At 43.2% G+C, this 24707-nt stretch overlaps 1 protein-coding gene across 1 annotated transcript in view; it reads left to right on the plus strand.

The window, feature by feature from the left end:
• LOC124620302 overlaps nt 1–24707 on the plus strand; it is a 227146-nt gene that overhangs the window by 69893 nt on the left and 132546 nt on the right. The window contains exon 4 of the mRNA XM_047146975.1: nt 244–318. Within this exon, the coding sequence (XP_047002931.1) occupies nt 244–318 (75 nt within the window). The remainder of the gene's footprint in view (nt 1–243; nt 319–24707) is intronic.

Genomic DNA, 24707 nt, shown 5'->3' on the forward strand with positions numbered 1-24707 from the left:
CACATGTGTTTCACACACACACAGGGAGGAAAAATTAAAGCAAAAGCTTAAAGATATATAAAGATGAATAAGAGTTTACATTATGTAACTTGTTGAAAACCAATATGCATATTGTTTTCAAACTTTTATGTACTAAGTACTGAGTAATAATCCAGTTTCAGAGAATACCATATATTTTTTAACTCATAAAATATCTTGTATGATATTGAAGTTTAATTTCAGGGGAAATTTCTCTAATTTCAGGACAAATGTTCCGAGATGATCATGTAGCAAAACTAGCAGCTAATCTTGAAGAAATAATAATGGAACGTGACTATGGTAAGTTAAACATATTGACTTATCAGCAGCTAAGCTTGGTACATAGTAGGGAATTACAGCCTAGTAGCTTTCACTCTTTATGTCAGTAACAGTATGCAGATCAAGTGTTATATGAATAAGGAGCAAGAGTTGTGAATTTTGCTTAATTTCAGAAGCCGGTTTTTGACATTTAGAGTGCTCCATAATGAAATAAAATATGAGCATTCTCAGTTAAAAAGCAATGTAATGTGATAGAAATAAAGATGATACATGAATAAGACTGTGAAACAACGTATAGACACAAAGAAATGAATACAACAACAAAAAAATAGGAATAAAGATAATGGTGGCAGGGACAATAGACGATTGCTGTTTTTGGTGTCCTGCAAAATATATATATAATAATATATATAAATAAAACAATCAGGAGTAAACAGTTTCCCACTGCATCGCTTAGCTGCTTTCTCAGAGTCCTTTCCAGTAGTTTTGCGTTGGCTCTGGAATGACCTCCCTTGTTATATCAGGGAACCGTGTAATGGCTCCAGCTTCAAAAGACAGTTTACGACATATGTGCTCTAGCAACAATAATTTCTGCTTTTGTTCCTGTGCACACTCGCTACTGTATAATAACTTAGTATCGGTCTTTCCAACCACATCTTCCTAATTTCTACATCTACATCTACATACATACTCTGCAATCCACCATACGGTGTGTGGCGAAGGGTACCACGTACCACAACTAGCATCTTCTCTCTCTGTTCCACTCCCAAACACAACGAGGGAAAAATGACTGCCTATATGCCTCTGTACGAGCCCTAGTCTCTCTTATCTTTGTGGTCTTTCCGCGAAATGTAAGTTGGCGGAAGTAAAATTGTACTGTAGTCAGCGTCAAATGCTGGTTCTCTAAATTTCCTCAGTAGCGATTCACGAAAAGAACCCCTCCTTTCGCCAGCCGTTGTGGCCACGCGGTTAAAGGCGCTTCAGTGTGGCACCGCGCGACCGCTACGGCCGCAGGTTCGAATCCTGCCTCGGGCATGGATGTGTGTGATGTCCTTAGGTTAGTTAGGTTTAAGTAGTTCTATGTCTAGGGGACTGATGACCTAAGATGTTAAGTCCAATAGTGCTCAGAGCCATTTGAACCATTTGAACCCCTCCTTTCCTCTAGATACTCCCACCCGAGTTCCTGAAGCATTTCCGTAACACTCGCGTGATGATCAAACCTACCAGTAACAAATCTAGCAGCCCGCCTCTGAATTGCTTCTGTGTCCTCCCTCAATCCGACCTGATAGCGATCCCAAACGCTCGAGCAGTACTCAAGAATAGGTCGTATTAATGTTTTATAGGCGGTCTCCTTTACAGATGAACCACATCTTCCCAAAATTCTACCAATGAACCGAACACGACTATCCGCCTTCCTCACAACTGCCATTACATGCTTGTCCCACTTCATATCGCTCTGCTGTGTTACGCCCAAATATTTAATCGACGTGACTGTGTCAAGCGCTACATTACTAATGGAGTATTAAAACATTACGGGATTCTTTTTCCTATTCATCTGCATTAATTTACATGTGTCTATATTGATTGTTAGCTGCCATTCTTTACACCACTTACAAATCCTGTCCAAGTCATCTCGTATCCTCCTACAGTCACTCAACGACGACACCTTCCCGTACACGACAGTATCATCAGCAAACAGCCGCACATTGCTATCCACCCTATCGAAAAGATCATTTATGTAGATAGAAAACAACAGCGGACCTACCACAATTCCCTGGGGCACTCCAGATGATACCGTCACCTCCGATGAACACTCACCATCGAGGACAACGTACTGGGTTCTATTACTTAAGAAGTCTCCGAGCCACTCACATATTTGGGAACCAATCCCATATGCTCGTACCTTAGTTAGGAGTCTGCAGTGGGGCACCGAGTCAAACGCTGTCCGGAAGTCAAGGAATATGGCATCCGTCTGCTGCCCTTCATCCATGGTTCCCAAGATATCATGTGGAAAAAAGGGCGAGTTGCGTTTCGCAGGAGCGATGCTTTCTAAAGCCGTGCTAATGCATGGACAGCAACTTCTCTGTCTCAAGGAAATTCATTATATTCGAACTGAGAATGTGTTCGAGAATCCTGCAACAAACCGATGTTAAGGATATTGGTCTGTAATTTTGAGGATCCGTCCTTCTACCCTTCTTACAAACAGGCGTCACCTGCGCTTTTTTCCAGTCGCTCGGGACTTTACGTTGGGCAAGAGATTCACGATAAATGCAAGCTAAGTAAGGAGCCAATGCAGTAGAGTACTCTCTTAAAACCGAACTGGAATCCCATCAGGACCTGGCGATTTATTTATTTTCATCCCATTCAGCTGCTTCACAACCCCAGGGATGTCTATCACTATGTCCTCCATACGGGAATCTGTACGAGACTCAAACGGCGGTATGTTTGTACGATCCTCCTGCGTGAAAGATTTCTCAAATGCTAAATTTAAAATTTCAGCTTTCGTTTTGCTGTCTTCCGTTGCCAGGCCAGACTGATCAGTGAGCGACTTGATAGAAGCCTTCGACCGCTTACCGATTTTACCTAAGACCAGAATTTCCTAGGGCCTTCAGCAAGATCTTTTGCTAAGGTATGACGGTGGTAGTGGTTGAATGCTTCGCGCTTCGCTCTTTTTACAGCAGCACGAATCTCTACTAACTTTTGCCTGTCCTCATTCTCCCGATCTTTCTTGTACCGCGAGTGCAACTGTCTTTGCTTCCTGAGCATTCTCCGAATTGCGCTGTTAAACCACGGTGGGTCTTTTCCGTCCGTAACCCACTTTTTCGGCACATACTTGTCCAATGCGTGACTTACAATGTGTTTAAAATTTGCCCATAATTCTTCCACGTCCATCGTACCGGAAGTAAATGAAGTCCATTCATTTACTAAGTGGGATGCTAACAACTGCTTATCTGCTCTTTCTAGTAAGAATACTCTCCTAGCCTTCTTGACCGACTTTTTAACTTTCGTAACCATAGTCTTAATGACAACATAATGATCACTAATCCCTGTCAACACTGACACCGTCGATGAGGTCTGGTCTGTTCGTGGCTACCAGATCTAAAATGTTTCCATTGCGCGTTGGCTGTCGATTTAGCTGCTTAAGACAGTTTTTGGATAATCTGTTCAAAAGTAATTCACACGACGGATTGTCTGTACCACCTGTAATGAATCCATAGACATCCAGTCTATACTAGGTAGGTTGAAGTCGCCTCCTACTAATATAGCATGATCCGGGTACTTCTGCGATACAGAATGTAGACTGCCTTTGAATGATTCTAGAGCTGTCACGGTGGAACCTGGTGGCCTGTAATAACACCCAACAATTAACTTTATTTGCTCTAGCCCTGTTAAACGTGTGCAGATAACTTCACAATCACGCTCTACTTCGACCTCAGTAGACACAATATTTTTGTCAACTGCAATGAAGACACCACCTCCTACGGTGTCTAATCTGTCTTTCCGATACACGTTCCAACCCTCACTAAATATTTCAGGACATCCAATCTCAGGGTTCAGCCAGGTCTTAGTCCAGAGAATAATTTGCGCGCCACACGCTTCCTGGAGGGCAGTAAACTCGGGAACTTTATTCCGAACACTCTGGAAATTTACTGCAAATATCTTGATATCTGAAGTGTCTTTACACTGAGCGCGTCCTCATTTCCCTGCCTCCACGTCGACTGGTGAGTGTTCATCAGGGCACCTCGCACTACTGCCTAGCCTAAAAAAAACCCATGTGCACGCCACAAGTACTCTGCTACCCGAGTAGCCGCTTCCTTTGCTCAAAGCTCTTACTCGGTTCGGTCTACCTACATTTGTCTGCCTCAAATATCTGCCACTAACGTTATTATTAATGTTATTAGTATCAGTGGAGCTAGAATTATCGTCGTTAATTCCTTGTCAGCACTGAACCACATTACAAATACTTCCCACATTACAGTTACTGTCATTTAATAAGTAACTAAAGCGTGAAATGTATACTGCAAATGTTCGATGCAGGAGAGGGCTTGTACGCCTGCACCTGATCAGATTAAATAAATAAACAAGTTTTCCTGTTATTGACTTTTGCCAAAGAAAACAAAACTGCACGGTCTATACGAAAATTTTCTTTGCTTGAGGTACTGCGACTGTGAATTTCAACGTTCATCTGGGTTTAACTTTTATCGTTAACTGAACATGCCATTAGTGAGCAAACGTTTTGGTGCGTGTGTCTAAGAATCCCGTGGTCACTGATGACGGTTCTGCGAGATGCTCCCTTATCAACTATAGATAATTGTTTTACTGTTCGTTTATGTAGCAGAAGGCTTTTTTAATTCAGATGCATTGCTCCAGAAAATTATACGACAGGACAGTATTGAGTGAAAATACGGAAAGGGGGGCACCAATAGTATGTGCAAGGCAAGTATGAAAGAGCGATTCACTCTAGTATACACCTGAACACCTCATCCTGTATATTACCATTAGCCTTTTCTTCGGGCAATTGCAAGTCGTTTCCATTTGGGTGTAACCGCAAAACACCAGTTTCTGCTAGGTCAAATGTTAAGTTGTTTGCTGTAAATCAGTTCCAGACATTTTCCATTATTATCCTGGTCGTCTCTCGAGTGGCTGTGTTTGGGTCGTTCATCAGAGTACACATCTTGAAGAGTGCTACAACGTTCATGTTGAAACATTAAATGAAGGTCAACAAAAGTTCTGCTATAAGTGCAAATTTTGCAGGACACCATATTTCAAGTTACCACTCACAATTTTGTTATATTGTGGTGGTATCATTTGTTAACGTAACCTTCCATTGTCTGTTGCCAACATAAGACACAAAAAATGCAAGTGGATTGCATTTCACGCCAGACCAATTAATTTACCTTGCAGAATTTTATGATCCGTTTAATCTAAGGCGTTGGCAAGAACAGAGAAAATGTAACCTGGAAACTGTTTAGTTGTAGCAGATACGTGTTTGTGACTGCATACATTGCTTTTTTTGTAGAGGATCTTTTGTAAAAGTCAAGTTAAACTATTGCAAAAAGATTTTTGTTAAAATGGAGGTAAACTTATATGTCAGAAGTTAACATCTCAAAAATATTTGGGAGCCAACGAAGACGTAGTTGGATTTATAATAAGGCATTACTTCTTATCTTCAGTTTTATAAATCAATGATACTACTGCATATTTCAGTCTTTCACCTAATATACTTGGATTTATTGACTGATTACAAAGGTAACATATAGCAGTATGTTCCTCCCTTAGTTTTTAAAAATGTAATAAAATACTGTTTATTAATTTGTAGGATATTACACCTGTAGTGGAACACAATGAGAGACTAAATATTTAATGTTTATTGCTCAGCTGAGAGTATTCTGTGCAGTGACATATCGTTCATCGAAAACATCTGTAAATATTGGTAATTAATAATGATATGACACAGTTTTTATATCAGGGTAGTCAACATAGGTGAGAATTTAAGTTCAATTAATCGCCTGTTGTTCTCAGACATATCGGCAGAGTGTGGTTAACCGTAGGATCAGATGGGCTTAATAATAAAATTATTTGTTCCTGACACAACATGTTTTTCTGACAGAACAAGTAGGGCATCTTCCACCTGTTTGTAATTATGGACTCAGAACTGAGGCAGCACTTCCGCTTTCCACATTAATGACGAAATTAATAATATGACTTAAGTGTCATCCAGTTATGATCATAATTTACCTAATGATATAGATATTCACAACTATTCTTACAGCTAGGTCTCTATACTAGTGCATGCTGTTGTATGTAACACACTTTTTATTACATAGATTTTCAGACTTGATTAATAAAATATGGTAATAAGCGATAGCCTCCTGCAAGTGAAAGAAACAGTTGAAAATTTCAAGTGAGTGTCTCTGTAAGTTGGTGTGTCATGACAAATCTGGAAAATTCTCCTTGTCATTTACATCTGCATCTTGAGGGTCTAGGCTTACGAGTGACTTAGTCACTCTTATAAATGACGTCATCAGTCTTATCAGTTATGTCATCATCCTTACCTGTTATAATCAGGACCTCTTTCCCACTCTCCTCCCTACTCCCACTCCCCACCAATTGCTGTCAGCCAATCACAGTGTAGTATTAAAAATGAAACAACCAATCAAAATTATAGATGGGGGAACTAACCCAACAGAGTTATTGGGGAACTAAAAACCTACACTCCCTCCCCTCCCCCTCCCCCTACCCAGTCGAAATCCAAGCTGGTGGAATTAGCTGAATAATGTTAGTGGGTCTGTACTCTTGCCAATCATTACCTAGTGTTAAAATAAAATATCAAATCAAAATTTCCAAGGTCGCTGCACTAGGTCATTTGTGCTTTATGGCCCATCCCCTTCCCCTCTTACAAACCAGTCACGGCAAAATATTAAAATGGGGCAATGGTGCATGCAATGACGATAGTTTTAACAAATAAATAGAAAAGAAACCACAAGATGATAGTAGTAGTTCAATTGCTATATATACACTAACACCCCTCCTCCTGTCCTGCAGCCAACAAAGCCTAAAAAAGAGACCACCAGCTGCATCTCTTCTGTGGTGTTCATGTAAAATAGTGGAAACACACACACACACACACACACACACACACACACACACACACAGACATACACAGACCCCCCCTCACCCCCCCCCCCCCCCACACACAAGTATTGGAACAAAGCCTGCTCTGGTCCACTGTGCATTGTTGGCAGGTGTATGCAAGATGGCGGCAATGGCGTCATCCAAAATAGTGGCGTATAGACTTGGCAATAGCGCATGGCCTCATCCAAGATGGTGGCCAAGACGTCATTCAATATGGCGGATTTTGGCGGGAAGTTTGAATTTTGGTGGGAAAGTACCACGCCCCACTCCCCCTGAAAAATGGCTTTAAGCTCAAATTCCAACAGGATAATGCATTACACCATGGTTATATCTCTTCTACGCAAAGAAAATCGCAGGAAGATAGGCCACTTGGGCTACCTCCACTAACATAAGTCACCCGACCGCCACCTCTTCCTAGGGATTCGTGGGAAATGGAATTAGCCTGCAATGGGCTGCTGGAGAGAGGAAGGAGTGTACTTTATTTATTTTCGAACAAATTAATTATCAATGGAGTATATTTATCACAGTGATACAGAACACAGGCTCTGACATGCTACACAGCATACAGACCTGCAAACTACTCCTAAGTAACTTATCTACAATGCTCTACACACGTGCCTGCTAATTGTAAAATGTCAAAATAATGCATTGCATAGTCTACCACTCGTAAATAATGCAATACATTTGCATCAAGAGAGCCAAATAACTACTAAATTGTCAAAATAATAATCCATCTAAGACACTCTTCAAATATGCTCGCTAATTGTCAACTATCGAAATCAGGTACCAGTTTTTATTTAAACAATTATAGACAGCACCACCAACCAGTGTGCTTGCCAGGAGGTCTGGACTCCAACTGACTTAGTACAAACTACCACCAGCAGAGGGTACTGTCGACTATGATGTCATCTGATGAGGCGACTACCATTATTCAAGATGGCGGCATACATTGTGTTCACCACGAGGCCTAGTACATGTTGACACCACCAGAGAGCGCTACTGTGGACTTGGAATGAATTTTCGCCAATGCCACGCCCACCTGGACTTGGAAGGAAATAGTTAAAATCTCCGTTACGATCCTCAACCGACCGCCACCTCCCCTTACTAATCCATGTTGTCAGGCTAACGTGCACTAACGTGTACTAACGTGTACTGAAGTGTACTAACATGCACAAACGTTTACTAACAAATGGCTCAAATGGCTCTGAGCACTATGGGACTTAACACATATGGTCATCAGTCCCCTAGAACTTAGAACTAATTAAACCTAACTAACCTAAGGACATCACACACATCCATGCCTGAGGCAGGATTCGAACCTGCGACTGTAGCGGTCACGCGGTTCCAGACTGAAGCGCCTAGAACCGCACGGCTACTCCGGCTGGCGTTTACTAACATGCACAGGGCATGATGTAACTCAAAATGGTGGGGGTAAATGGCAGGGAAAGACTCTGCCTGTGCTGAACATGAGTTTTTATTTTGCAGGCAGTGTCTCCATCACCAGATCTAGGCTCCAACTGACCTAGTACCCAGTACCAGCACTAGAAGGCCCTGTCGACCCTGATGTCATCTGTTTGACCGCTTTCTCTATATTGCCATTCTAATGGGACACTTCCGATGGGCACTATTGGCATCACAGTGTCAAGCCCGCGCCCTCATACTGACGTTACAGATCATGCAATAGAAATCTGCCCACGATTCAAATGGAACACGTGGGCGTCGCTGTCCCCTGGTGCTGACCCCACCCCCGCTGCAGCTAGGCACTCCCCGCGAAGTGATGAGGCCGTCAGCTGTGAAACGACAAACAGACGTCTGTTTGGGAACCGCACGCATGAGGCAGCGGCATTCCCATTATACTTGACACACCTGAGAAATTCCTCTCCAAATATGTGGTCATCTAGGTGCTTTTGATGATGTGATCATACGGGAGCGAAGACCTATTTCCAAAGTGCAGATGCTCCAAGGTGGCATGTTGCAGAAACACCCTTAATCATAACGCCATTTTCCTTGTTTAGAAATAGATCACTGTCTAAGCACAGACAGGGAGATCGTCCCAAGCACATTTAACAACATTCTCAACCTTATAGTGATGTCACATGACTATGTAAAAATAATAACCAAGTCGACCTCACGGAAATTGTATATTGCCCTTGAAATAGTTAACACTCGCTTTCTTGGTGTCTCAGCTTGTATGCACGGAAATTCTTGCCCTAACAGAATCTGTTTACTGAAACAGCGCAGAATAACGTCGAATGCAGTCTTCCTCGAGGACCTAACGAGGTACCCTCTCCATCAAGTGTTACCCTTCCTGCTTTCAACTCAGACAAACGTCCCCACCGCTATGTAGAGATGCCTGTATCCCAGCACAAAGGATATGAATGAATCGAGCATTATGATTGGCTCTTGTCGAATTTACCCGCCGAATTGCTGATGCCGCCGGTATCGGAGCAGCATCCATCTTTTCTTTCTTTCTGCAAACAGGAATTACAGCAGTAAAATTATTTTGCACAGATCGCTAAATTGCACTCACATTAAACCCGCGAAGTTGTCTACACATCATCAAATACATACCAGACTCACAAGAATATTGCAATCTAAGAACATATTCACCAGTCTAACTACAATTAAATATTATTACTATTTCCGTAACAGTCTGATACTGATCTATGTACACGTAATTTATGCTCTTCATGGTTGTGCTTCTGGAACGAATCTCAGTATCTATAGCACACATAATTTCCCACTTACAAAATCTCTCGCTGGTATCTATGTGCTGAATCTATTCATCCCTCAGGATAGGACACACAGTCATCCTCTCTAGTCATGCCACAACATAAAGCATAGTACCTTTACAATGCAATATATACACATTTTACACAAGTCCAATTATCTTTTATATCTGTGCAACACCTGAAAAAATTATCTTATGCCTACACTCACACCGACTGTATGTCACAATGCTCCTCAGTCCAAGGGAAGCACCATCTGCCTTTTCTTTCTTTCTACAGACGTGACATTCAGCGGCAAAGAAAACTATTTTACACTGATCGCCATTTTGAACTGACAACTAAACCTCGCAAAGTGCCATACATATCAACAAATACTGAAAGACTCTTACTCAGTTACACTGCTCTCCCACTGAGGACAGAAGCTTGAATATTAGAGCATGAAACTGATATCCAACACAGCAATATATCACTGCATTCCATGTCAAAGTAGTAAACATACAATTCATATCTTGCACCAAACAAAATCATCTCTTTTACATCATTCGTACATATACTGTGAAGGCAGTACTGTATATACTCCTCACAGTACTAGATATTTTCCCACAGCTGACTATCACACGTCATCCCCCCCCCCCCCCCCCCCTCCAACGCATGACAGGCCACACTCAGCCAACCGAAGTCGCTCTCAGAACTGTTCTGCAAATTCGGGATCGTATCCCCTTGGCACAAATGCGTTACTGTTTCTCCTCTGAACCTGCTTCCTTGCTTGCTCACTTTTCTATGCACATCTCCAGGCTCAGAGATTACAAGAACACATGTATTTTCGCCATAATATTAGACCATTTTCGCGGTACTTCTCGATATCAAGCACTAGGCAACATCCTACCGATCGCTAACGCAACATAATTCCCAACATATAGACTGGAAATTATTTCTCTACAAACCCCAAACTTTACCGATATGCAGCGTGCTGTAAACCACTGGGTAACTAGAAACAAATATAGGAAATTGATATTTCCATGTTGGTAATGTAACATGTTCCAAATCATCCCTATAATTTACAAGCCAACTAAGGTCTTTCCCATGTCTAGAGAACCGGTAAACCTGTCTTCCACATGCTAGATGCACACACCACAATCGATCTTCTCTCAACTAAATAAAAGGCGCGAATTGTGCAGAAGCAGCCAATCAAACAATTTAGATGGGAGGGAATAATGGTCCAGCGCAACCACACCTCCATATACAATCTTCTCAAATTTCCATTTGATCACGAAAGCAGTCCTACACATACTTAGTATTAGTTCGCTATTCGGACGTCTGGACGACGGCCAAGTTAACTCAGATACATTACTACACTCCAACAGGCCTCTGATTTGGATGGCTCCTGCCGTTAACAGGAAACGTGAATCATTCCCACCACAGGCCATGGATACACGGAATCATTCTAGAAAACTGGTCACATACACGTTTTACCATTATACTTACAATTAAATGTTACGATCGTAGTCTCAATTGAAGGGCATTCGACAATGAGCAGAGTATCGGAAATACACCATGCTGTCGGCAATGGCTCTGGAAATAGAAATATCACTACCTTTCTTATGACTTGACATACTCTTCCGTTTGCTATAAACAGTCAACTCCATACCCTCCTTACAACTGGACATAGTCATGATAAACGATCTTTCTTTCTATGCATTCGCAGCACATTACACTTGATTACATTGAGATTCAGTTGCCATTCCCTGCACCATCGTCAATTCGTTGTAGATCCTCCTGCATTTCAGGACAATTTTTCATTGTTACAACCTCTCGATATACTACAGCATCATCCGCAAAAAGCCTCAGTGAACTTCCGCTGTTATCCCCAAGGTCATTTATGTATATTGTGAATAGCAATGGTCTACGACACTTCCCTGCGGCACAACCGAAATCACTCTTACTTCGGAACACTTCACTCCATTGAGAATGACATGCTGCGTTCTGTTATCTAGGAACTCTTCAAACCAATCACACAACTGGTCTGATAGTCCATATGCTCTTACTTTGTTCGTTAAACGACTGTGGGGAACTGTATCAAGCGCCTTGCGGAAGTCAAGAAACACGGCATCTACCTGGGAACCCGTGTCTATGGCCCTCTGAGTCTCGTGGACGAATAGCGCGAGCTGGGTTTCACACGATCGTCTTTTTCGAAACCCATGCTGATTCCTACAGAGAAGATTTGTAGTCTCCAGAAAAGTCATTATACTCGAACATAATACGTGTTCCAAAATTCTACAACTGATAGACGTTAGAGATATAGGTCTATAGTTCTGCACATCTGTTCGACGTCCCTTCTTGAAAACGGGGATGACCTGTGCCCTTTTCCAATCCTTTGGAACGCTACGCTCTTCTAGAGACCTTCGGTACACCGCTGCAAGAAGGTGGGCAAGTTCCTTCGCGTACTCTGTGTAAAATCGAACTGGTATCCCATCAGGTCCAGCGGCCTTTCCTCTTTTGAGCGATTTTAATTGTTTCTCTATCCCTCTGTCATCTATTTCAAAATCTACCATTTCGTCATCTGTGTGACAAACTAGAGAAGGAACTACAGTGCAGCCTGCCTCTGTGAAACCGCTTTGGAAAAAGACATTTAGTATTTCGGCCTTTAGTCTGTCATCCTCTGTTTCAGTACCATTTTGGTCACACAGTATCTGGACATTTTGTTTTGATCCTCCTACCGTTTTGACATAAGACCAAAATTTCTTACGATTTTCTGCCAAGTCAGTACATAGAACTTTACTTAATTAGTTGAACGCCTCTCGCATAGCCCTCTTCACACTACATTTCACTTCGTTTAATTTTTGTTTGTCTTCAAGGCTTTGGCTATGTTTATTTTTGCTGTGAAGTTCCCTTTGCTTCCGCAGCAGTTTTCTAACTCGGTTGTTGTACCACTGTGGCTCTTTTCCATCTCTTACGATCTTGCTTGGCTCATGGTCATCTAATGCATATTTTACGATGGGTTTTGAACTTTGTCCACTGATCCTCAACACTATCTGGACTTGAGATAAAAGTTTTGTGTTGAGCTGCCAAGTATTCTGAAATCTGCTTTTTGTCACTTTTGCTAAACAGAAAATTCTTCCTACCTTTTTTAATATTTCTATTTAAGGCTGAAATCACCGATGCAATAACCGCTTTATGATCGCTGATTCCCTGTTCTGCGTTAACTGTTTCAAATAGTTCGGGTCTGTTTGTCACCAGAAGGTCTAATATGTTTTCGCCACGAGTCGGTTCTCTGTTTAACTGTTCAATGTAGTTTTCAGATAATGCACCAGACGGCGCTCCACGTATTTCTAACATTTCGAGCATAGTTATTAATTTACGATCTATCTCTATGCGTATGGGAGTCACAGAGCATTCTCGCTGTCTTTGGGTAAAATACCATCTCGCACTGTCCGTGGCCAGCACACCCTACAGAACCGCTACCGATTTAATCTGCATCCGAGCAGAAATAGACCGCTACACTCCACGTCTCACGAATGAATGGAGCTCACCGAGTCCTCACCTGTCCAAGTGCATGAGATTTCTCGAGATGCGTCCATGTCAAGAAGCCTAACACTCCTCATTGACGTATAGTAACAGATTTCAAAGTGCCGTGATGTTATAGCAGACAGTTAAGAAGAATAAGAAAAGAATGATTCTTACGAGAAATGGAGCTCCAGGCGTATGGAGTTCGACGCATTTTTACGTAAATCAGGCAAGCTATCAACTCTAAAGTATTGTTCTGTAGTCTAGGATCGGTACCTGGAAGGTATTGCTAAGAGAGAGAACATAAACACACGCACTACTGAGGCTACTACGTTCTGCACTTAAAACGAGCTATAATGTTAGATCGCGTGCGTTTCCGACCTGCCACTGGTATGGAATGTGGCGTTGTTAATATTCCATAGTGAGAAATATATTTCAAGCGCATGACATACATCCTTCTTCCCGGTTTCTCTACGAAAAACTATGTTATCGAACCGTAAAACAAAAAACAAACTACTTCCGTAAAACACTTGCTCTGTGTGATGCGAGGACAATATAGCTTTCCGGAGACGTATAGTGTCCACTGTTCACACCCGATCACGGTTCAAAAATTATACGACGCCTGCATCAGGCCTATATAAAATGATCGTTAGTAGCGGGGGATATGTCATGCAAGGAAACAAATAAACGCATAGCAGCAGCGTCCGACATGTGAAAATTACAACTCACACAATCACTAACTCTGTAAACAGCATATCTGACAGGCAAATCTGTACACGGGGATTGCAGCGCCTCACAAGCTCCTATCGCTAACTTAGTTATGACGCTGAATTCTCGATTTTACACCCAAGATGCGACAGGGGGGACCGCATAAATCAAAGTTCGTTTAGAGGAATGCCTCAAGTTTCATCACACATGAGATGGAAGTCCTCTGATGACCGACAGGTATACCGTTAACGATCGCAAGTAGACAGTGCTTTAAACCACATACAGAAAACGTGGCTGTATACGAGTAGAATGCAGACTATGTCACGCGACTGATGCATCCGGACAGAACACTGGAAAAAAAATTGACCTGCAGCAACTTCTCCTTCTCTAGAATGCATCAGTCAACCATTAAATCGTACCTCATTACAGCTCTGTCTCAATCGATCACCCCGTCGACTCTGTCAGTTATCCCTTAACGCAGATACAAGTACGTTTAGAGGTGAATGGTTCTCTGTCCTCCTGAAAAGCACCAAATACCAGGTGTACCGGTATGAAATGAGCGTTAAGATACAAATCTGTCGATAGGGAACATTTGTTGTGAACGAGCCTCAAGTTTTTTTTGTTTGGTTGGTATGACATCTGTCAACGATATTTAGTATACATCAAGTCGTGGAACAAACAACATCATATGTTTTCATCGTGTTAACAATGTCGAATTTTGTACCAGAGTCGCATTGAATGCTTGTAGAGACATATGGTGATCATGCTCTATGAGAAGCAACATGGAAAAGATGGTTTCAACGGTTCAGAAATAATGATTTTGATGTAAGAAATGAAGAACGTGGAAGACCACCAGAAATGTTCGAAGACGCCGAATTGCAAGCAATATTGGATGAAGATGATACTTTGAGTCAGAAGCAAATGACAGCAATGCTAAATGTTGCACAAAAATAATTTCTGACCGTTTGAAAGCTATGGGAATGATCCAAAAGTGTGGAAAATGGGTGCCACATGAATTGAATGAAAGACAGATGGAAAACCGAAAAACCATTTATCAAATTTTGCTTCAAAGACACGAAAGAAAATCAATTTAACTTAGAATTGTTACTGGCGATGAAAAATTGATTTATTTTAAGAACCCTAAAAGGGAAAAATCATGGGCTAATCCGGGACAACCATCGACATCGACTGCAAACTAGATCGATTCGGCAAGAACACAATGCTCTGTGTTTGGTGGGATCCGAAAGGTGTGGCGTATCATGAGCTTCTAAAACCCGGCGAAACTGTGAATACTAATCGCTACAGACAACAAATGATCTATTTTAACGATGCATTGATCGAAAAAAGACCAGAATGGGCCAGAAGACATGGCAAAGTAATATTTTTACACGACAATGCACCTGCACACAAAGCAAAACTGTTTCAGGAACAATCAAAACACTTGGCTGGGAGCTGCTACCTCACCCGCCGTATTCAGCAGACTTGGCCCCTTTCGACTACCATTTGTTTTCATCAATGGCACACGCATTGGCTGAGTAACACTTCGATTCCTACGAAGAAGTCGAAAATTGGGTGTCTGATTGGTTTGCTTCAAAAGACGAACATTTCTATTGGCGTGGTGTCCACAAATTGCCAGAAAGGTGGTCAATACGTATAGAAAGCAGTGGTCAGTACTTTGAATAAAATGTTTTTACTTTTCAACTCAAAAATAGTGTTTCATTTTCACAAAAAAACGCTCATTTCATAAAAATGGTTCAAATGGCTCTGAGCACTATGGGACTCAACTGCTGTGGTCATAAGTCCCCTAGAACTTAGAACTACTTAAACCTAACTAACCTAAGGACAGCACACAACACCCAGCCATCACGACTCATTTCATACCGGTGCACCTGGTACAGTAGTCAACTCACGTGTATCACTGGTACCTCAATAGACATACAGTATAATGCTGTCTCGACTCCGACTGGCAGGTCCGGACTGTGCTGCAGACGCGTTCCAACTGACTGCAGCCCGAACTCACGACCCGACACTCTTACGGCAGACGACGACCGGGAAGTAAGTATATCGATACGCGGTGCTAGAGCCGCTCACGGTCAGGCGAAGCAGCAACTCAGTGACAGTAGTGATTTAAATTAACGTAGTGAGGTGGAAGTGCGTTAAAAACAGGGTGTAAAATAGATGATGGCGGGAACACGAGCCACTCACGTCTCACACGTGTTGGCCTACTATTCAAATTCAATCTCGGATCGTGATTACTATTCCCTTCTTTCACGATACACGAATTTCCAGAACGTATAGCAATTTCACAAAACATCGAAACACGTTACACACATCTTGTTCTCGCCACTGGGCCCTCGTGCACAATGAAACTGTAAGTCACACATGCTATTCTATTCAGTTTCAAAACACGAATGGTATCTCACACCCACATCTTAATTTAAGATACACCTGACCTTAAGCTTTACCAGCTGTGTCTTAGCATTTCATCGTGCTCTTGTGCAACACGACTCAGAGATTTACCATTACAAATCTTCACACGATATCTTAAAATATTAAAAAGATTTTTAAAATTTCACACACCCATCTTAATTTAAAACGCTGAAATAAAAGAGTTAGTATCGTCGCTCACTTAAGGTGAACTCAACCAACCATGCCACACTTTCTTAGCGGAGCTACCCAACACGTCCACTCACCATGACGCCCGCTGCCAGAGTGCTTTAGAACAGCACATCACCCAGCATACTTTGCCCCCCCCCCCTCCACAAGTCCTCCAAAGTATCTTAAAAGAAGCTCCCCTCTTGCTGCTAACGTGCGGCTGGTCCTGGCGGAGGTTCGAGTCCTCCCTCGGGCATGGGTGTGTGTGTTTGTCCTTAGGATAATTTAGGTTAAGTAGTGTGTAAGCTTAGGGACTGATGATCACCTTAGCAGTTAAGTCCTATAAGATTTCACACACATTTGAACATTTTGCTAACGTTACTCATCTCTGCTTGACCAAGACCTGAAGTTTCGACTAGTTGTTGCTCTCTTTGGGGCACTCTTCCATCTCTGTCCAGCAGACGCTATCCATTGCTGCAACACTTAAATTGTACAAATATCTTTCTGTCTCTCTCTCTCTCTCTCTCTCTCTCTCTCTCTCTCTCTCTCTCTCTCTCTCTCTCTCACACACACACACACACACCACACACACCACATGGGATATTGATTAAGGGAATTACACAGGAAATGTTGGCTTTACAAGGTGGAACATTAATAAATGACCATTGGTTTTGCCCTCCTTGAGTTTGCTATTACATTTTCTTTTCTAACTGAGTTTACTTTTATGATTGTCATTACATTGTCTACTTAAACTTATTTTTATGAGAGGGTATAAGCAGGGACCTTTCAATGTATTCAGACAGTTCCTCTCATACGCTTTTCCAACTACCCTGTCAAGCAGAGAGTAAAAGGACCCAGCATAATGTTGTTCGAATAAAATGGGAAAGACAAATCGTCACAGCGTAAGCGAGATCTGTCTCACGTCTGCAAGAAATCAAAACATTTAAAAGAATGTTTCCATCCACAATACAAGAAAAATTCCTAATAAGGTGGCCGGCCGGTGTGGCCGTGCGGTTCTAGGCGCGTCAGTCTGGAACCGCGAGACCACTACGGTCGCAGGTTCGAATCCTGCCTCGGGCATGGATGTGTGTGATATTCTTAGGTTAGTTAGGTTTAAGTAGTTCTAAGTTCTAGGGGACTGATGACCTCAGCTGTTAAGTCCCATAGTGCTCAGAGCCCTAGCCTAATAAGGTCTTTAGTCCACCCCTATGCTACTGTGGTGTAGTGCAGTGATGTAGTGTGACACGCCAGAAGTGGTGAAACCTGCTGAAGGTCCGAGGTAACGATGCACAGTTGCGTAAGCTATGTACAGGTGCCGGGACGGAAAAATACTTCTGTCGGAGCGCGAAAGAAGCGAATATGCCCCAGTTTATTTAACAGACTCTGACTGAAAAGTGGGGTACCAGTTGCTTCATTCCATCTTCCTCAGCACCTCTGAAAAATTTCTCATTTTGTATGCGAGCATATTTAACAAGCACGTCACTTCTCACTAACAGAAGCCCATCCACTTCCAGCTGTACATTCCCTCCCACTCATTCGACCCACCTCATTGCCACTGTCTCGCTGGGCCACTGTCTCTCTTTCACAGCCGCAGTATCCTCCCTTCCGTCGTACTACTATGTGTCCCCATCTCCCATTGGTCTCTCCTACTGCCTTGCCTCGTTCATTCCCGCCCACTGCTGCTGTGCCTTCTCTCCCCTCCCCGTTGTCGTTTTCATAGACTCTGTTCCTCATTGTCACTGGCTCTCCCCTACTTCCGCTTTCTCTTTCTCTTTATTCAGTGCCCCACCGGCACTGTCTGCTTCACAGTCAACTACGTTCCGGTGCCACTGCGTCCCCGTCTTTCTCCCATACTGTCATTGTCTCCCTCCGCCTTTCTATACCACAAACACTGTCTACTATTGTCCACCTTTTAATACTTTTCCGTCTGTTTCCCATTCCCATTGCCTCCTTCTCTCTCAAGATAAAATAGTGCAAATATGTTCACATGTCAAAGTCTCTGGGAACATTTTAAAGGTGCTGGGTAAGGTAGAATGAAGCAACTGGTTCCCCACCTTTCGGTTTACGCCTAGTTCTCGCTCTAATAGGAGCGCTTTTCCTCTGCTTCCGTCCTTTTCCCTACCACAACGTATCAGAAGAAGTTTGTGAGCCAGTAAAATTTTTATAGTTTATTTATGTGACTTTGAAAATACGCAAAACTAATTTTACACGCCAGACCGCATTTTATGTGCACAAAATTTTTGCATGTGCTTCAATACTGCAATATCGGGTTTCCAGAACCCTTCCGCTGATAACGGAGACATTTTACAGCATATTTTTCCGTGCTTCTTCATTTAATAAACCATGTTTTCGCCTGATACCGGATTTTACGTGTAGATGTTGGGTAACTTTGAATCTCTGCATCTCGATAACGGATGAAGACACCGATAATATTTTCAAGGTTGTTCGAGATCGGGATGTTACAAATATGTTGCAAAAATTACACACGTTTGCTGTATATAGCCGTCTTGGAATATGCGGCTCGGTTCTGGTATCCAAAAGCCATGTTTTTTTATGTTTTTCTCGCTCACGGATGAAGATTTTTGACAACTGGAACTTGTTCTTCTAGATAAATGCCTAGACAATATAACGTTAAAATTTGGGCGATTTTATACGGTTATTTGTTTGTTAGATTTCGCCTTACACCAGATTTTACGTGCGTCATTTTTACGTCCATATGTAGGGCATTTTTGAACCTCTGTTTGCATGACACTTGCTCTCCGAAAAGCCTTGGCAGGAATCCTCAATTTGAAAATGGCACCTGTCTTTTGTGGAAGATGCCTACGACCGTTTGCGTGAGCAAACATCACTACACGACATTTCTGCTTATTGATTAACTTTAAGTTGAAAGTTTGAAAACTTAATTTGAGTGGTAACGGAAATATGCCGTTGCTGTGAGAAACCAAATTACAAATGTTGTATAACAGCAACATTTATTTCCTGAAATTCATGAAAATACTTCTTAATCACTCACTTTACTTAATAGTACGATTCTATGGAATGCTGGCCCATCATCAGTAATACAAAACAGAAATAGCAATTTTATCCAACCCGACTATCTCTCCTAACTAAGATGACTGTAGGAGCCATCACGCAGAGCGACCGTACTTACCAGAGTCTCAGCAGTCTCCCCTCGTCCGGCGTCCACGCACTGTGGCCGGAAGGGCTCAGAGAGTCTGCACAGCGGCTCTTTGCCAACCTAACGGGTCCTGCTAACGCGCGGGGAACTTACGTGTCTCTATGGTCCCGTACTCAAACTTGCAGACTGTCTGAGAGTGATAATATAACATAACTCGGAATGATAAATCTTTATTTATCTTTATTGATCTTCCCTGGGTGTCGGAAGGGCACCCAGGTGTGTTTTGAGTGTGTGGCTCTTGCCTCAAGAAATGTAGCGGATCACATGGAGCCGTTATGTATCACCAACAGAGACACATCTATATACCTCGTTTTGGAACATATTAGGTAACGCATGCTGTATCGCGGAAACGGATAAAGATATCAAGAAGACTATCCTGGCTGTTCGAGATCATCAACTGAGGAATATACCCTAAAACTTTTAGCCAATTGCTGTGCGTAACCGTTTTCGAATCTGCGGCTCGGTTTTGATTCGAAGACGAAGAAATAAAGAAATAAGTTTTTTTGGGTTTTTAAGCCCCGTAAGGCCTACCGCAGACTACATCAAATACAAAAGGAAGAAAACCACCTGCTCCAATTTCCTAAGCAGGAGGAACTGTGTAATATTCCTACTTTGACCCTGTGCTGTAGCATAGTGACACTAAGGCAATCCTCCTGTTGTTTATGAAAATGGTCTCTTGACCAAGGGCTAACCAAAATACTTTACCCTACGTATACAGGGTGTTACAAAAAGGTGTGGCCAAACTTTCAGGAAACATTCCTCATCCACATATAAAGAAAAGATGTTATGTGGACATGTGTCCGGAAACGCTTAATTTCCATGTTAGAGCTCATTTTAGTTTTGTCAGTATGTACTGTACTTCCTCGATTCACCGCCATGATTTCATACGGGATACTCTACCTGTGCTGCTAGAACATGTGCCTTTACAAGTACGACACAACATGTGGTTCATGCACGATGGAGCTCTTGCACATTTCAGTCGAAGTGTTCGTACGCTTCTCAACAACAGATTTGGTGACCGATGGATTGGTAGAGGAGGACCAATTCCATGGCCTCCACGCTCTCCTGACCTCAACCCTCTTGACTTTCATTTATGAGGGCATTTGAAAGCTCTTGTCTACGCAACTCCGGTACCAAATGTAGAGACTCTTCGTGCTCGTATTGTGGGCGGCTGTGACACAATACGCCATTCTCCAGGGCTGCATCAGCGCATCAGGGATCCCATGCGACGGACGGTGGATGCATGTATCCTCGCTAATGGAGGACATTTTGAACATTTCCTGTAACAAAGTGTTTGAAGTCACGCTGGTACGTTCTGTTGCTGTGTGTTTCCATTCCATGATAAATGTGATTTGAAGAGAAGTAATAAAATGAGCTCTAGCTTGGAAAGTAAGCGTTTCCGGACCCATGTCCACATAACATATTTTCTTTCTTTGTGTGTGAGGAATGTTTCCTGAAAGTTTGGCCGTACATTTTAGTAACACCCTATATATCATCAACACAGCCACATCTATGCACGTCGTTCTGGAACATACACTAATGGCCATTAAAATTGCTACACCAAGAAGAAATGCAGATGATAAACGGGTATTCATTGGACAAATATATTATACTGGAACTGACATGTAATTACATTTTCAAGCAATTTGGGTGCATGGATCCTGAGAAATCAGTACCGAGAACAACCACCTCTGGCCGTAATAACGGCATTGATACGCCTGGGCATTGAGTCAAACAGAGCTTGGATGGCGTGTACAGGTACAGCTGCCCATGCAGCTTCAACACAATACCACAATTCATCAAGAGTAGTGACTGGCGTATTGTGACGTGCGAATTGCTCGACCAAAATTGACCAGACGTTTTCAGTTGGTGAGAGATCTGGAGAATGTGTTGGTCAGGACAGCAGTCGAACATTTTTTGTATCTAGAAAGGCCCGTACAAGACCTGCAACATGCGGTCGTGCATTATCCTGCTGAAATGTAGGGTTTAGCAGAGATCGAATAGAGGGTAGAGCCACGGGTGGTAACACATCTGAAATGTAACGTCCACTCTTCAAAGTGCTGTCAATGTGAACAAGAGGTCACCAAGACCCGTAACCCATGGCACCCCATACCATCACGTTGGGTGATACTCCAGTATGGCGATGACGAATACACGCCTCCAATGTGCGTCCCGCCGGCCGCGGTGGTCTTGCGGTTCTAGGCGCTGCAGTCCGGAACGGCGGGACTGCTACGGTCGCAGGTTCGAATCCTGCCTCGGGCATGGATGTGTGTGATGTCTTTAGGTTAGTTAGGTTTAAGTAGTTCTAAGTTCTAGGGGACTGATGACCACAGTAGTTAAGTCCCATAGTGCTCAGAGCCATTTTTTTGGATGTGCGTTCACCGTGATGTCAACAAACACGGATGCGGCTATCATGATGCTGTAAACAGAACCTGGATTCATCCGAAAAAATGACGTTTTGCCATTCCAGGTTCGTCGTTGAGTACACCATCGCAGGCGATCCTGTCTGTGATGCAGCGTCAAGGGTAACCGCAGCCATGGTCTCCGAGCTGATAGTCCATGTTGCTGCAAACGTCGTCGAACTGTTCGTGCAGATGGTTGTTGTCTTGCAAACGTCCCCATGTGTTGACTCAGGGATCGAGACGTGGCTGCACGATCCGTCACAGCCATGCGGATAAGTTGCCTGTCATCTCGACTGCTAGTGACACGAGGCCGTTGGGATCCAGCACGGCGTTCCGTATTACCCTCCTGACCGCACCGATTCCATATTCTGCTAACAGTCATTGGATCTCGAAGAACGCGAGCAGCAATGTCACGATACGATAAACCGCAATCGCGATAGGCTACAATCCGACCTTTATCAAAGTCGGAAACGTGATGGTACGAATTTCTCCTCCTTACACGAAGCATCAGAATAACGTTTCACCAGGCAACGCCGGTCAACTGCTGTTTGTGTATAGAAATCGGTTGGAAACTCTCCTCATGTCAGCACGTTGTAGGTGTTTCCACCGGCGCTAACCTTGTGTGAATGCTCTGAAAAGCTAATCATTTGCATATCACAGCATCTTCTTCCTGTCGGTTAAATTTCGCGTCTGTAGCACGTCATGTTCGTTGTGTAGCAATTTTTATGGCGAGTAGTGTATTAGGTAGCACATGCGGTAGGATGCATACCGGTAAGAACAGGAGGATTGAAGAGAAAAAATATGTTATGTCATTGGATATGGAATACGTAGGGAATCGTACGGGCCAGTCTGAGTAATCGTAGAATAAGGGAACAGGAAGTGAGAGAGGAGGTGGTCCCTTTCGAGCTCTCCTGTGGCATTCTAAAACAAGAACAGAGGCAGAAGGGCCGAGCAAAGTGCTCTGTGCGAAAGGTGAAACACAGGAGAGACAGAGCTGAGGGCAGAAAGCGGCCCGCTCTGCGTCGGAGCTGGAGGACGAGGGACAGCTGGAGCTGCTGGAGGACGAGGGGCAGCTGGAGCTGGGCCAACTGCCTGTAGCCCCAGGCACCGCGCGGCGTGGCGTGGCGTGGCGCCATCCCCACGTCCCCTGCTGGTTATGTCCCTCTCATGACGGCCACGTTCAGTGACCAATAAGGGGCCTCTGAAACTAGAGAGGGCTGCGATACAATCTCAAATAAATTGTAAGAATAATTAAAACGTTATTGGAGGTATCAGGCTGAAATTTTCATTCTGCAGCGGATTGTGCGCTGATATGAAACTTCTGGAAAATTAAAACTATGTGGCGGGCCTACACTCGAACTCTGGACCTTTACTCTCCGTGGGCAAGACTTATCCAAGCGCAACTGAGAACCGCTACTGACACTTTGCTTCCGCCAGTAGCTCGTCTTCCAGCTTCCACACTTGACAGAAGTGCTCCTACGAAGCTCGAAGTTGGCGAGGCGGGAGACGAGGTACTGGCCGAAGTAAAGCTGTGAGGAGGTGTGGCGAGTCGTGCTTGGCCAGCTCAATCAGCAGAGCACTTGCGCGGAAGCCAAACGTCCCGACTCTGAGTCTCAGTCCGTCCCGCAAAGAGTCTACTCTATTACAGCGCCAAGAAACGACACTTCAGTTCTTTTTTTAAATCTGCTTTTTAGTTTAATTCAAATATGTTAAAAGCTATTGATTTATTTTTAATACGGAGTGTTCATGCTCTCATGTGTACCAGGAGATTAGGAAAGTACCGTACAGCGGTTTTACGCAATCAGCAGAGAAGGAAAATTTGCGTTCATTACTCTTAATGTTGTGTTTCTTTCTGAAATTACATTCATAGATGGTGTGACATATACTGACCACCATGTAAGTGCGCAAAGATTTCATCAACCAGCCCGTATGACAGAAGTTTTTAGTACGCTACTGTACGGAGCTAAATCGGTCTGTAACAGGGACTCCGAGGTGAGTCATCTAGAGAACGTACTCCGGAAGAACCGCTATAGCGATCGAGACATTAAGTTGGCCATCTCTAAGAAGCAAAAGCACACAGAGTTGTCCAGTCACGAGAAAGCGATCAACCCACCGCAGTTCTTCCATTCTTCGGAGGTACAACAGAGAAAATGGGCAGAGTCGTGGGCAGAAATGGTTTACAGTCCAATTTGCAACCGTCCAAGAAAATTAGACAGATGGTGGCCCTATTAAAGAGCAGCCTCGGTCTCGCTGTTTCTGGAGTCGGCAGAACACGTTGTGAGTGCGGCTGCAGTTCACCGGTCTGTCAATGGAGACGCTTATAGTGCGCCGCGTGCAGGACCCTCGCCGCGCTGTACGCCAAGATTTCGAGACATCTGCTGTAACCTGCGCGTTTACCGCTGCTGGGCGTTTTATTTATATCGGCGGATGAAAGTAAGTTTCTGCTTTGCCCAAAGGATATTTTTATTGCATTAACTATCGCTCCCAACGAGGTGAGACATTCGTAAATTGTTAAGAAAAGGTCGACGCCACTTAATGCTGTATCAATCTGCTGTGATAAAAGATAGAGGGGTGAGCACGTCAATTAACTACTTTATCTTATTCTTTGATAGACATTCTTCACCACCTCTAGTGAGAACACTCGTTTTATCATTCCCG

Source organism: Schistocerca americana, chromosome 6 (genome assembly GCF_021461395.2).
Source record: "Schistocerca americana isolate TAMUIC-IGC-003095 chromosome 6, iqSchAmer2.1, whole genome shotgun sequence".
Lineage (NCBI taxonomy): Eukaryota > Metazoa > Arthropoda > Insecta > Orthoptera > Acrididae > Schistocerca > Schistocerca americana.